The 12,542-nt window shown below is 40.1% G+C and overlaps 1 protein-coding gene across 1 annotated transcript; it reads right to left on the bottom strand.

The window, feature by feature from the left end:
- Window positions 1–553: 553 nt before the first annotated feature.
- On the bottom strand, window positions 554–11,837 carry LOC145737736 (uncharacterized). The gene is made up of 12 exons (XM_081992565.1): window positions 11,413–11,837; window positions 11,203–11,353; window positions 10,992–11,151; window positions 5,970–6,233; window positions 5,697–5,910; window positions 5,260–5,582; window positions 5,041–5,205; window positions 4,742–4,988; window positions 3,640–3,861; window positions 2,621–3,587; window positions 2,218–2,458; window positions 554–2,177 (listed from the first exon to the last, which is right to left on the bottom strand). Exons 1-12 carry the CDS (start codon window positions 11,820–11,822, stop codon window positions 598–600), a joined length of 4,944 nt encoding a protein of 1,647 aa, XP_081848691.1. The 5' UTR covers window positions 11,823–11,837; the 3' UTR covers window positions 554–597.
- Between the last annotated feature and the right edge of the window lie 705 nt (window positions 11,838–12,542).

The raw sequence follows: 12,542 nt of genomic DNA, 5'->3' as shown, positions 1-12,542 counted from the left end.
ACCCGCTACTCGCACGAAAATGGTACTAAATTTAATTTATTCCTAGTTTGACGCGCTACCATATAAACTATTATTATTATAAGGATAACATTTGTTGTTCGTGTTAGACCTTGAATGTTTGCCCACACTAAAATAGCCAACAGTTCTATTTATGGATCATGTCGTTTATATAAATGTTTATTAACGGTGCTTTCAAGAATTCCTGTCACACGGAAAAAAGTTTGTTGTTAAATATTTATTTTCTTTACAAATAACACAGAATATTGGAACGGTAACGCCAATGTTCTCAAATGTCACTGTCAGATATGTGTTTTGGGATTGGCCAGGCTGTGGAAGATGTATTGCGTGTTGCCTAAACCGTGGGAGATCTGTTCTTCTAAATCGACATGTGTGTGTCATTTGGTGTGTTCAAAAAATTGTTATGCTGCTGAATTTGTGTATGAATATGACATATACAGTGTGTCTCGCTTTTCATGTGTACACCTTGATATTTCAGCTAATAACTGATTGAAAAATAACAAACGGTTAGTGTCAAATAATTTAAAAAAAAAACTCTTTTTGGAATACCATATACTTGTGACAAAAACAAATTCAAATTTATTCATAATTACGCTGGCAATTACAAGAACAATAACAACGATCCCCTGCTTGTACCTCGCGACTCTTACCACCCCCGCTTGGTGTAGGTTTAGTCTGTGTACTGTCATTTTTCTGCCACTCACCAGAATCCGGATCCATCCTCCAACGCGATCCCTGACCGCGACCATACCGCAAACCCGATTTGAACCCTTTAGATTTCACACTGACCTTGTCACCGCGCAACTGATCAATCTTCCTGATCACCTCTTCACTGTCGCCACTCTCGTCGTAATCAATGATGGGCTTCTCCAACGGTCTGTTCTGTTTGCTCCTGCTCTCAAACTCTTGCATCGCACGTTTGACTCGGTTCCGGTTCCGGGAGTGGAGGGTTTCCTCCAGTTCCTGCACCAGGTCCAGGTAGTCGTCGTTGTTTTGGTAGGGCAAAGCGGAAGAGAAAGGTTCCTGATACATTTGATTGTAAAACTCTTGTTGAGGCGAATATTTATAGTGATTTGTTGATGGTGGATGATAGTTGTACAAGCAACAATCACAACGATATCGTCTAAGCGGTGGTGGTGGTGGGGGTGGTAGCAGGAAGTCTGGTGGATCCAAGTCTGGAGGACGTGGTGGTTTGCATCTGCAACATCCACAAGGTTGATGCAAACGACTGATCAAGCAAATACTACACTGACAGTTGGTTTTGCAGTCCTTTTCCGGCACGTCATCGTTGCATTGGCTTTGCTCACACTTGGAGAGACGAGGTTTGTCTCCACTGAGCCTTTTGTAGATGTCGTTCTCTGACGTTTGCTGAATTTTATCATCAGTGTTGCCCACCATTTTGCTATCCACTGCCCAGTCTGGGTGCAATGGAAAGCTCTCCCTCGTTTCCACCATTTTGTCTTGACTCCTCGGTGATTTCATCTCGAATTCAACCGGAACAATGGAATTGTGGAGGTTGATTTGCAGTTTGACTGACGGTTTTCTAGGAGACACTTTTTCTGAATTCAATTGCTGGACTAAACTGATTTCAGTCCTGTCGTCTTTGTAGAGTAACTGATTGAGCTGAGTGCTTGTTCTGCTAGACAATAGTGGTTTCTCTTCCCCTACTCCACCACTTGACACTAACACTTCTTCAGACGCAAATTTTTCGTTTGGAGAACCTTCTTTAACTGACAATAACGATTTGTCTTCCCCTAGTCCACCACTGGAACTTTTCAAAGATTGCTTGTTCTGTCTCTCCTCAAAACTTGCCAACACCACTAAATCTTTGCTTGCAGAAGCTTCTTGAAGCCTGTGAGAGCTTTTCCTGGTTACTCTTTGAGGGCAATCGTCCCCAAACAGCTGAAGACAAATACTTCCACTCAAACCACTGTCAGAGGAGGGAGAGGTAGCCTCTAAAGCTGCAGTTACACAATCAGATCCGTTTTCTCTATTTGCTAACACTTCCTCCGATTTCATTGATTTTGTAGTAAAATCCTCGATATTGAACAAATATTTGCTGATAAACTGTTTGGTGTCTGGTGGCTTTGGTTTGGGTGGCAGTGACAGGGTGGAGAAGTCTTTCAACTCACTCCTACCTAGAAAGTAGCAAAAATTGACTGTCAAAATTTGATAGAGATTTACAGTATAAAAACTTACTTTTCGGATCAAATCGTTTAGCAGTGCTGTCAATCACGTGGGTGCATTGCCCGCCCCTGATTCGTCTACCTAGAAGAGGTTTGCCCTCTTCCTCCTCCTCACTGCCGCTGGAAGTACCAAAGGGGTAGGTGGGGGAATCACTGTCCAAATGAATGTTCTCCCAGTTTTGTTCGTTGTAATTGTAGGACTGGATCTGTACCGTGTCCTCCAGGTCACCACGATGATAAGGGAGTTTGTTGCGCTGAAATTTTCATTAATTTGACAAGCTGTCACAGAAGTGACATATTATTCCGTTAATCGACAGGTAAAAAGCTCACAGAAGTCCCTAAATTGGTTTCACGAAAGACATATAATGGTACCGTAGATAGATAATAAATTCCCATTAAAATAACAGAAATGGTACCTTTGGTAACAGTTTCCTGAACATATCTCCGATAGATCGTCTCTTCTCTTTTTGTCGGCATTCCTGGTTCAATAAGCAAGGTGGTCGGGTTGTATGGTAGTACCCCTGCACTTTGTGGTTCTGCCTTTGAATGGTTTCGTAACTGGGAGATGGTACTGCAGTACTTTCTGCGCGTCTGCGCCTTAGTTGTGGCGTTTTCCTAACCTCCAAACCGGTCAAAACCGAGGACGAATCAAGGCTTCTGGGTGATGCCGGGGTTTCGCATTCTTCCCGATACGTCACGTGACTGAACCTGGTGCTCAACACGGGGTTGTCAGTGCACGAGCACGCTTTGTGGAGAAAGGACAGGTCCAGCTTGGGCACCACCTGACGGAGCTCTTCCTCGGTTTGGGAGCCGGCGAGCAAGATCGAGCGCACCTCCACGTCCGGACAGGCGCAGAACCGACAATCTGACCTGGTGCTCGTCGATATGGTACTTTTTGGGTAATCCTCACAGTCTGAGCAATAGTCGTTTAACCTGCGGATCTTTCTATGCACGTCCTCCAACGGTAAACCAATAAACTCAACCTTTCTGTGACTGGATGAGCACTGACAGTAGGATTCTTTGTTAACCAGAGCTTTACCATCTTTTGCATTCGTGTAATCCAGACCAAAATCAGCTAATTCCACACCATCATCTTCATCAAGTAGTGAAACTTCCAGCTTCACAGCTGCCTTATGTCCTGCAGGTACACGAATTTGGTTATCCAAGTCAACACACAAACTTTCTTCCTCCTCAAAAACTTCCATACTAGCTTCATCTGGCACAGTTTGACGCTCCAGGTCCCTCCAAGAGATTTGAGCCTCCAACTGGTCATCTTTAGCTTCATCGTATTGGTAGGAGTAGGAGTAATCACTAGAAGATGCTTCGTCTTCCTTCTGGTCATCATCTGGTGGTGGTGGTGGTGGTTCATCTCCTGAGGAATCCCTACAAAAATCAAGTTAGTTTCCAAACCATTTTCGCAAACTTTCTGCAGTACTTTTCCTGGTCTAAATCGTCCAAATCGCCGTACTCTAAAGGGGACAAACACACGGGACAAACGTTTTTCAAGTCTGCGAAACATTCCACGCAAAACAGGCCGGGACATTGCGGTGTGGGACACTTGATGAACCTGGTTTTGTCCTTTTCCCTGTACACTTCTCCGCACAGGAGGCAGGTGAGCTGCAGGTCGCTTCCTAGGCAAATCTTGAAGATTGTACACCTAAAATGCACTCATTTTCAAGTTAACCACCCTGTATGTCATAACTACAAAATGTGTACAGTTTCTGAGATATTTCCGTTTAAAACTTAATCTAGAAATTAGTAGGAAAGTTTTAAATGGGACACCCTGTATATTGTAGCATTATTAGATTCTCCATGTCAACATCTATTTAATGACGTAATGTGTCTTATATACAGGGTGTACAGTATTCGAGATATTTTAACATCAAAATTGTCATTAATAGTACTTGTAAAGACAAAAAAACAGCACTACAGCAAATGAGACACCCTGTATATTATTACGTAAATAGATTTAACATCTCAGAGGGAATTAAAATTGTATACCAAGTGTGTCAAATAAGCGAGTTAATATTTCTAAACCCGTTCACTCTGTATATGGGATATACAGGTGTGGTAAATCCAAATAGGAAAACCGTGTAACGGACAGAGAAACGTAGGTAATTGCATGCGCGGGAGAAAGACAGAAAACGAAAAATATATCAAGTAGGCCATATTTTTAGCGCGCTGTTGCCAAACGCCGTAAGTATTCAATACCCTCGACAAACTTACTTACGGCGTTCGGCAACAGCGCGCTTAAAATATGGCCTACTTGATATATTTTTCGTTTTCTGTCTTTCTCCCGCGCATGCAATTACCTACGTTTCTCTGTCCGTTACACGGTTTTCCTATTTGGATTTGCCACACCTGTATTTAATTAGCCCTTGACAAGCTCAATAATATACAGGGTGTCCTATTTAAAACAGTTTTAGTTTACAGAGAGCACTTGAAAAGCAAAAAACAATGTCATTTAGGTCACCGTGTAGCCCTGAGTTTGCGCAATCGAACAGCCCTAAAATATACAGGGTGTATGAGTTACAAACCTTAATTTAGCCCTTAACAGTTCCTTGCAGCTGATCTCATCCTGTCTGCCCTTGAGGCCAAACTTTCTGCGCAACTTCCTTCTAGCCAACATCAGAAAGGTGGTTCTCGACCTCAGAATATGATTGTACAGCCATACAGTGCGTTGTTTAGCCCTTAGGGGATGATAGTAGCCCATTATGTAGTTCCGGAACCTCAAACCGTACGGTTCGAAAACGGTGAGAACCCAGCAAATTGCGACGGTGACCGCTGTAACGGTTTGAGTGTTAGTTTGCGCGTTTTGTTAGGTTATGGTCAGTACCAATTTGAATGTAACGGTCAAAATCTGGATGAATCGGAATCGGTAGACAGGGAACTGTGTCGATTTCCAGTTTAATTCCAACTGGTTGGAAAGCATTCACTATGGCACGCAGCAAAATTGCCAGGAACCCTTCACCTGTTATATGAGCCACTGGTAGATTAGGTGCTACAACCAAAGCAACCATTACCACTAAAAACTCCCTGGACAAAACCAGACAACCTTGCACCTTGGATTGGTACCGAGCATGGTGGGAAATCAAGTTGAGTACCCAGTAAAGGCTGTAGTCGACAGCCATGTGAGTAGCAAGTTTTACAGAGGCTGTAGCCAGTTTGTAGGCACTTTTCGACAAACTCTTCCTCTCTAATTTTGACAAAGCCCCACCGTCAATGGGCACGTAAATTTGCTGTTCCTTCTTGGTTAATGGCATCACAGTCTCTTTGGCTGCTTTTGCTCTTCTGCGATCAATGTCCCTGAAGTATCTGGTGATGTAAACGTTGTCGAAACGTTCACTAGTCAAATATTTGAATCTGTAGTAGGCCACCCTGAAAAAATGCTTCTAAGATGAATTTCTGGGGAATTTTCAGAGAGTTCAAACGTTTTTCTCTCTTGGGAAGAGTTGTAGGGAAGCAAAATTGACAGCTCTGAGTGAAACTCACTGGAATAGCAAATACATGAAGAACAGCATACTGGCTGAGGTCATAAAGTTGAAAAATGCTACAATACTACCACTTCTCTCCTTTATTTCTGCTACAATTCCTCTAGCAATTTCCTTATAACTTTTTGAGGCAACAGTTTGGTACTGAAACGAGTGGGAAAACTTGATTCTAACGTAAAACATTGTCTTGATGTGTCGCACGAACGTCTTCACTTCTAAAAACCAAAAAATTCCCTTAAAACCCTTTTTGAACCACTTTGATTTGACAGAGTACTTTTGATGATAACTCCAACCACTGAATTGCTAATAAAATCCACCACCATACAAACATAGTCAAATACTTTGACCAAATAGCAAACAGCTTTGACTATGTAGGCCAAAGAGCACAACCAGCTGAATAATGGACCAAGTTTGGCATTACAATCTGCTATGGCATTCTCGAACACTCTGGTGCATCTTTGGAACGGCGTTCCCAGTTCTTTGTTGCAGATATTGATGATACGACCCAGGAATTCAAACACTGACTTGATCACTCGAACTGTCAACAAACGTTTCAGTACAGACATTTAGGAACGTAGCTGAATAACTTTTACTGTCACTTTTTGAATTAACGGTCAAATTTGACGCCCTCTAGCGGCTAAACAGTGAACTCAATCACCTAATTTAATGGTATTTTTAAAAACCTCGGAATGTTATCTACAATTTTATTTCTAATCACTTTTACTGTCACTTGTCGAATAACCGAGTTATTGACGTTTAACCAGAGTGCTGGGCAGCTGATTAGTTTTGAATTAACGGTCAACTTTGACGCTCTCTAGCGGCTAAACGGTGAACTCGATCACCTGATTTAATGGTATTTTTGAAAACCTCGGAATGTTGTCTACAATTTTTTTTCCAATCACTTTTACTGTCACTTGTCAATTAACCGAGTTATTGACGTTTAACCAGAGTGCTGCGCAGCTAATTGGTTTTGAATTAACGGTCAACTTTGATGCTCTCTAGCGGCTAAACGGTGAACTCGATCACCTGATTTAATGGTATTTTTGAAAACTTCGGAATGTTCTTTACAATTTTTTTTCCAATCACTTTTACTGTCACTTGTCTAATAACCGAGTTATTGACGTTTAACCAGAGTGCTGCGCAGCTGATTGGTTTTGAATTAACGGTCAACTTTGACGCTCTCTAGCGGCTAAACGGTGAACTCGATCACCTGATTTAATGGTATTTTTAAAAACCTCGGAATGTTGTCTACAATTTTTTTTCCCATCATTTTTACTGTCACTTGTCAAATAACCGAGTTATTGACGTTTAACCAGAGTGCTGGGCAGCTGATTAGTTTTGAATTAACGGTCAAATTTGACACCCTCTAGCGGCTAAACGGTGAACTCAATCACCTGATTTAATGGTATTTTTAAAAACCTCGGAATATTGTCTACAATTTTTTTTCCAATCACTTTTACTGTCACTTGTCAAATAACCGAGTTATTGACGTTTAACCAGAGTGCTGGGCAGCTGATTAGTTTTGAATTAACGGTCAAATTTGACACCCTCTAGCGGCTAAACGGTGAACTCAATCACCTGATTTAATGGTATTTTTAAAAACCTCGGAATATTGTCTACAATTTTTTTTCCAATCACTTTTACTGTCACTTGTCAATTAACCGAGTTATTGACGTTTAACCAGAGTGGTGCGCAGCTGATTGGTTTTGAATTAACGGTCAACTTTGATGCTCTCTAGCGGCTAAACGGTGAACTCGATCACCTGATTTAATGGTATTTTTAAAAACCTCGGAATGTTGTCTACAATTTTTTTTCCAATCACTTTTACTGTCACTTGTCAAATAACCGAGTTATTGACGTTTAACCAGAGTGCTGCGCAGCTGATTGGTTTTGAATTAACGGTCAACTTTGACGCTCTCTAGCGGCTAAACGGTGAACTCGATCACCTGATTTAATGGTATTTTTAAAAACCTCGGAATGTTGTCTACAATTTTTTTTCCAATCACTTTTACTGTCACTTGTCAAATAACCGAGTTATTGACGTTTAACCAGAGTGCTGCGCAGCTAATTGGTTTTGAATTAACGGTCAACTTTGATGCTCTCTAGCGGCTAAACGGTGAACTCGATCACCTGATTTAATGGTATTTTTGAAAACCTCGGAATGTTGTCTACAATTTTTTTTCCAATCACTTTTACTGTCACTTGTCAATTAACCGAGTTATTGACGTTTAACCAGAGTGCTGCGCAGCTAATTGGTTTTGAATTAACGGTCAACTTTGACGCTCTCTAGCGGCTAAACGGTGAACTCGATCACCTGATTTAATGGTATTTTTGAAAACCTCAGAATGTTGTCTACAATTTTATTTCTAATCACTTTTACTGTCACTTGTCGAATAACCGAGTTATTGACGTTTAACCAGAGTGCTGGGCAGCTGATTAGTTTTGAATTAACGGTCAAATTTGACACCCTCTAGCGGCTAAACGGTGAACTCAATCACCTGATTTAATGGTATTTTTAAAAACCTCGGAATGTTGTCTAAAATTTTTTTTCCAATCACTTTTACTGTCACTTGTCAAATAACCGAGTTATTGACGTTTAACCAGAGTGCTGCGCAGCTGATTGGTTTTGAATTAACGGTCAACTTTGACGCTCTCTAGCGGCTAAACGGTGAACTCAATCACCTGATTTAATGGTATTTTTAAAAACCTCGGAATGTTGTCTACAATTTTTTTTCCAATCACTTTTACTGTCACTTGTCAAATAACCGAGTTATTGACGTTTAACCAGAGTGCTGCGCAGCTAATTGGTTTTGAATTAACGGTCAACTTTGATGCTCTCTAGCGGCTAAACGGTGAACTCGATCACCTGATTTAATGGTATTTTTGAAAACCTCAGAATGTTGTCTACAATTTTATTTCTAATCACTTTTACTGTCACTTGTCGAATAACCGAGTTATTGACGTTTAACCAGAGTGCTGGGCAGCTGATTAGTTTTGAATTAACGGTCAAATTTGACACCCTCTAGCGGCTAAACGGTGAACTCAATCACCTGATTTAATGGTATTTTTAAAAACCTCGGAATGTTGTCTAAAATTTTTTTTCCAATCACTTTTACTGTCACTTGTCAAATAACCGAGTTATTGACGTTTAACCAGAGTGCTGCGCAGCTGATTGGTTTTGAATTAACGGTCAACTTTGACGCTCTCTAGCGGCTAAACGGTGAACTCAATCACCTGATTTAATGGTATTTTTAAAAACCTCGGAATGTTGTGTACAATTTTTTTTCCAATCACTTTTACTGTCACTTGTCAAATAACCGAGTTATTGACGTTTAACCAGAGTGCTGCGCAGCTGATTGGTTTTGAATTAACGGTCAACTTTGACGCTCTCTAGCGGCTAAACGGTGAACTCAATCACCTGATTTAATGGTATTTTTAAAAACCTCGGAATGTTGTCTACAATTTTTTTTCCAATCACTTTTACTGTCACTTGTCAATTAATCGAGTTATTGACGTTTAACCAGAGTGCTGGGCAGCTGATTAGTTTTGAATTAACGGTCAACTTTGACGCTCTCTAGCGGCTAAACGGTGAACTCGATCACCTGATTTAATGGTATTTTTAAAAACCTCGGAATGTTGTCTACAATTTTTTTTCCAATCACTTTTACTGTCACTTGTCAAATAACCGAGTTATTGACGTTTAACCAGAGTGCTGCGCAGCTGATTGGTTTTGAATTAACGGTCAACTTTGACGCTCTCTAGCGGCTAAACGGTGAACTCGATCACCTGATTTAATGGTATTTTTAAAAACCTCGGAATGTTGTCTACAATTTTTTTTCCAATCACTTTTACTGTCACTTGTCAAATAACCGAGTTATTGACGTTTAACCAGAGTGCTGCGCAGCTGATTGGTTTTGAATTAACGGTCAACTTTGACGCTCTCTAGCGGCTAAACGGTGAACTCAATCACCTGATTTAATGGTATTTTTAAAAACCTCGGAATGTTGTCTACAATTTTTTTTCCAATCACTTTTACTGTCACTTGTCAAATAACCGAGTTATTGACGTTTAACCAGAGTGCTGCGCAGCTGATTGGTTTTGAATTAACGGTCAACTTTGACGCTCTCTAGCGGCTAAACGGTGAACTCGATCACCTGATTTAATGGTATTTTTAAAAACCTCGGAATGTTGTCTACAATTTTTTTTCCAATCACTTTTACTGTCACTTGTCAAATAACCGAGTTATTGACGTTTAACCAGAGTGCTGCGCAGCTGATTGGTTTTGAATTAACGGTCAACTTTGACGCTCTCTAGCGGCTAAAACGGTGAACTCAATCACCTGATTTAATGGTATTTTTAAAAACCTCGGAATGTTGTCTACAATTTTTTTTCCAATCACTTTTACTGTCACTTGTCAAATAACCGAGTTATTGACGTTTAACCAGAGTGCTGCGCAGCTGATTGGTTTTGAATTAACGGTCAACTTTGACGCTCTCTAGCGGCTAAACGGTGAACTCGATCACCTGATTTAATGGTATTTTTAAAAACCTCGGAATGTTGTCTACAATTTTTTTTCCAATCACTTTTACTGTCACTTGTCAAATAACCGAGTTATTGACGTTTAACCAGAGTGCTGCGCAGCTGATTGGTTTTGAATTAACGGTCAACTTTGACGCTCTCTAGCGGCTAAACGGTGAACTCGATCACCTGATTTAATGGTATTTTTAAAAACCTCGGAATGTTGTCTACAATTTTTTTTCCAATCACTTTTACTGTCACTTGTCAAATAACCGAGTTATTGACGTTTAACCAGAGTGCTGTGCAGCTGATTGGTTTTGAATTAACGGTCAACTTTGACGCTCTCTAGCGGCTAAACAGTGAATTCAATCACCTGATTTAAGGTCACAGGGTGGTTTGAACAATTAACTTTTTCTCATTTTTTGAATAATATACAGGGTGTTCCATTTAAATCAATAAAAAATGTTCCAAATAAATTATCAGTGACTGATGTTTGAGCTTATAAAGCACAAACTTGTATTTTGGTTCAGTACGTCCCTGTTACTCAACTGTCCTTAACGAATTTTTTTCCACAAACTGCCAGTGACTGGGTCTATTATCAAACAAAAAATCAGGACCGTACTATGCCTGTTTTAAGTGGCAGAAAAAACTAAACTTGTGAGTACATTTTTGCAAATATCTTGAAAACTACATAAGATAGAGGATTTAAATTTTTCCCATGGACGTATCACAGTAAAACGTAACTTTTTAGAACTTAAATAAACAAAATGCTAGTTACCAATCGACATGATAATTCTCTTAATTGTCAGCAATATTTCCTTAATTTTTTTCACGATTTCCTTCACCGTTTTCACCACTTTCTTGATAGCTTCCTTGATTGCCTTGAACGGTTTCTTAATGACGTCAATTATTTGTTTCACCGCCTGTTTTAATTGTTCCTGGAAAAAGCTTTAATGAAAATGGCTGGCGTCTGTCAAAAACCGTATTACTTGTCCACAGGCCAGAGATTCGCTCAGTATTCCTAAATTGTCGAGAGTGTTTTGAGCCGGGCCTGTCAACGCCAACACAAAAGCGTAGGCCAACAGTGCTTGGCGCCCTCTTTTCGAAAAAAATTGCGGTAAAGTCAACAGAACAATACATCTAGAAAAACAATGGAAAGCTAGTTGGCAAGTTAATTAGGTTTGTTAATTAAATTTAACCTTATCCTAGAGCTAAAGGCTAAACCGACAGTTAAAACGCACCCTAAACATGCACAAATTACAGTGGCACTGGTCAGTTTAACGTTCAACTGGAAAATAAACAGAAAATACAACAAATAGGTGAGAAACACCCCTCCAACGAATCCTAGGGCGCTTTTAAGGGTGTAATTTTCGCAACTACCCTCTCGGCCTAATTTGTAGCAAGTGTGACGGTCACGTGAGCACCGAAACACTTTTTTCACCAACTTTTTCACTTTTTCGCGCACGTCCACCGCGAGGTGTCTAAACTTGAATTTGTGCCGGTGTTTCGGGTCTTTGAACGTCCGCAGGGATTCTGTTTTCTCCTCGATTAGGGTTTTTTTTAATTTTTTCAGTTTTTGCGCCGCTAAAATTAGGTTTACAAACGCCATTTTTGGTGATTTGTGTGTGTCGTCACTGTCACTTGAATTGGTTAGGTTAGGTTAGGTTAGGTTAGGACAAGAGTTAATTTTCTAACAAAATGCATTTTGTCCTTAAAATGCAATTTTTGAGCTTGCAACATTGTACAGACAAGTTACGTCAAAATGTCATAGAAAACAAAAGATAGAGCAGACTTCAAGCTTTCCAAAAATATCCTCACATGAGTTGATTAATAACACCGTTTGGCCGCTAGAGGGCGTCAAAGTTCCTTCACCAGAAAAACACATATTTTGTGACACCTGTTGCTTTGATCCTAAATTACTCCCTTATTTGACAAGTTACTTCAAAATGTCATAGAAAACTAAAGATAGAGCAGATTTCAAGCTTTCCAAAAATATCATTACATGAGTTGATTGATCAAACCGTTTGGCCGCTAGAGAGCGTCAAAGTTTCTTCACCATAAAATCACATATTTTGTGACACACGTTGCTTTGATCCTAAATTACTCCCTTATTTGACAAGTTACGTCAAAATGTCATAGAAAACAAAATATAAAGCAGACTTCAAGCTTTCCAAAACTATCGTCACATGAGTTGATTAATAATACCGTTTGGCCGCTAGAGGGCGTCAAAGTTCCTTCACCAGAAAATCACATATTTTGTGACACACGCTGCTTTGATCCTAAATTACTCCCTTATTTGACAAGTTACGTCAAAATGTCATAGAAAACA

Source organism: Ips typographus, linkage group LG14 (genome assembly GCF_016097725.1).
Source record: "Ips typographus isolate SLU linkage group LG14, UJ_Ityp_2.0, whole genome shotgun sequence".
Classification (NCBI taxonomy): domain Eukaryota; kingdom Metazoa; phylum Arthropoda; class Insecta; order Coleoptera; family Curculionidae; genus Ips; species Ips typographus.
The sequence above is the reverse complement of the archived record's forward strand: the minus strand, read 5'-3'. Positions and strand labels throughout refer to the sequence as shown.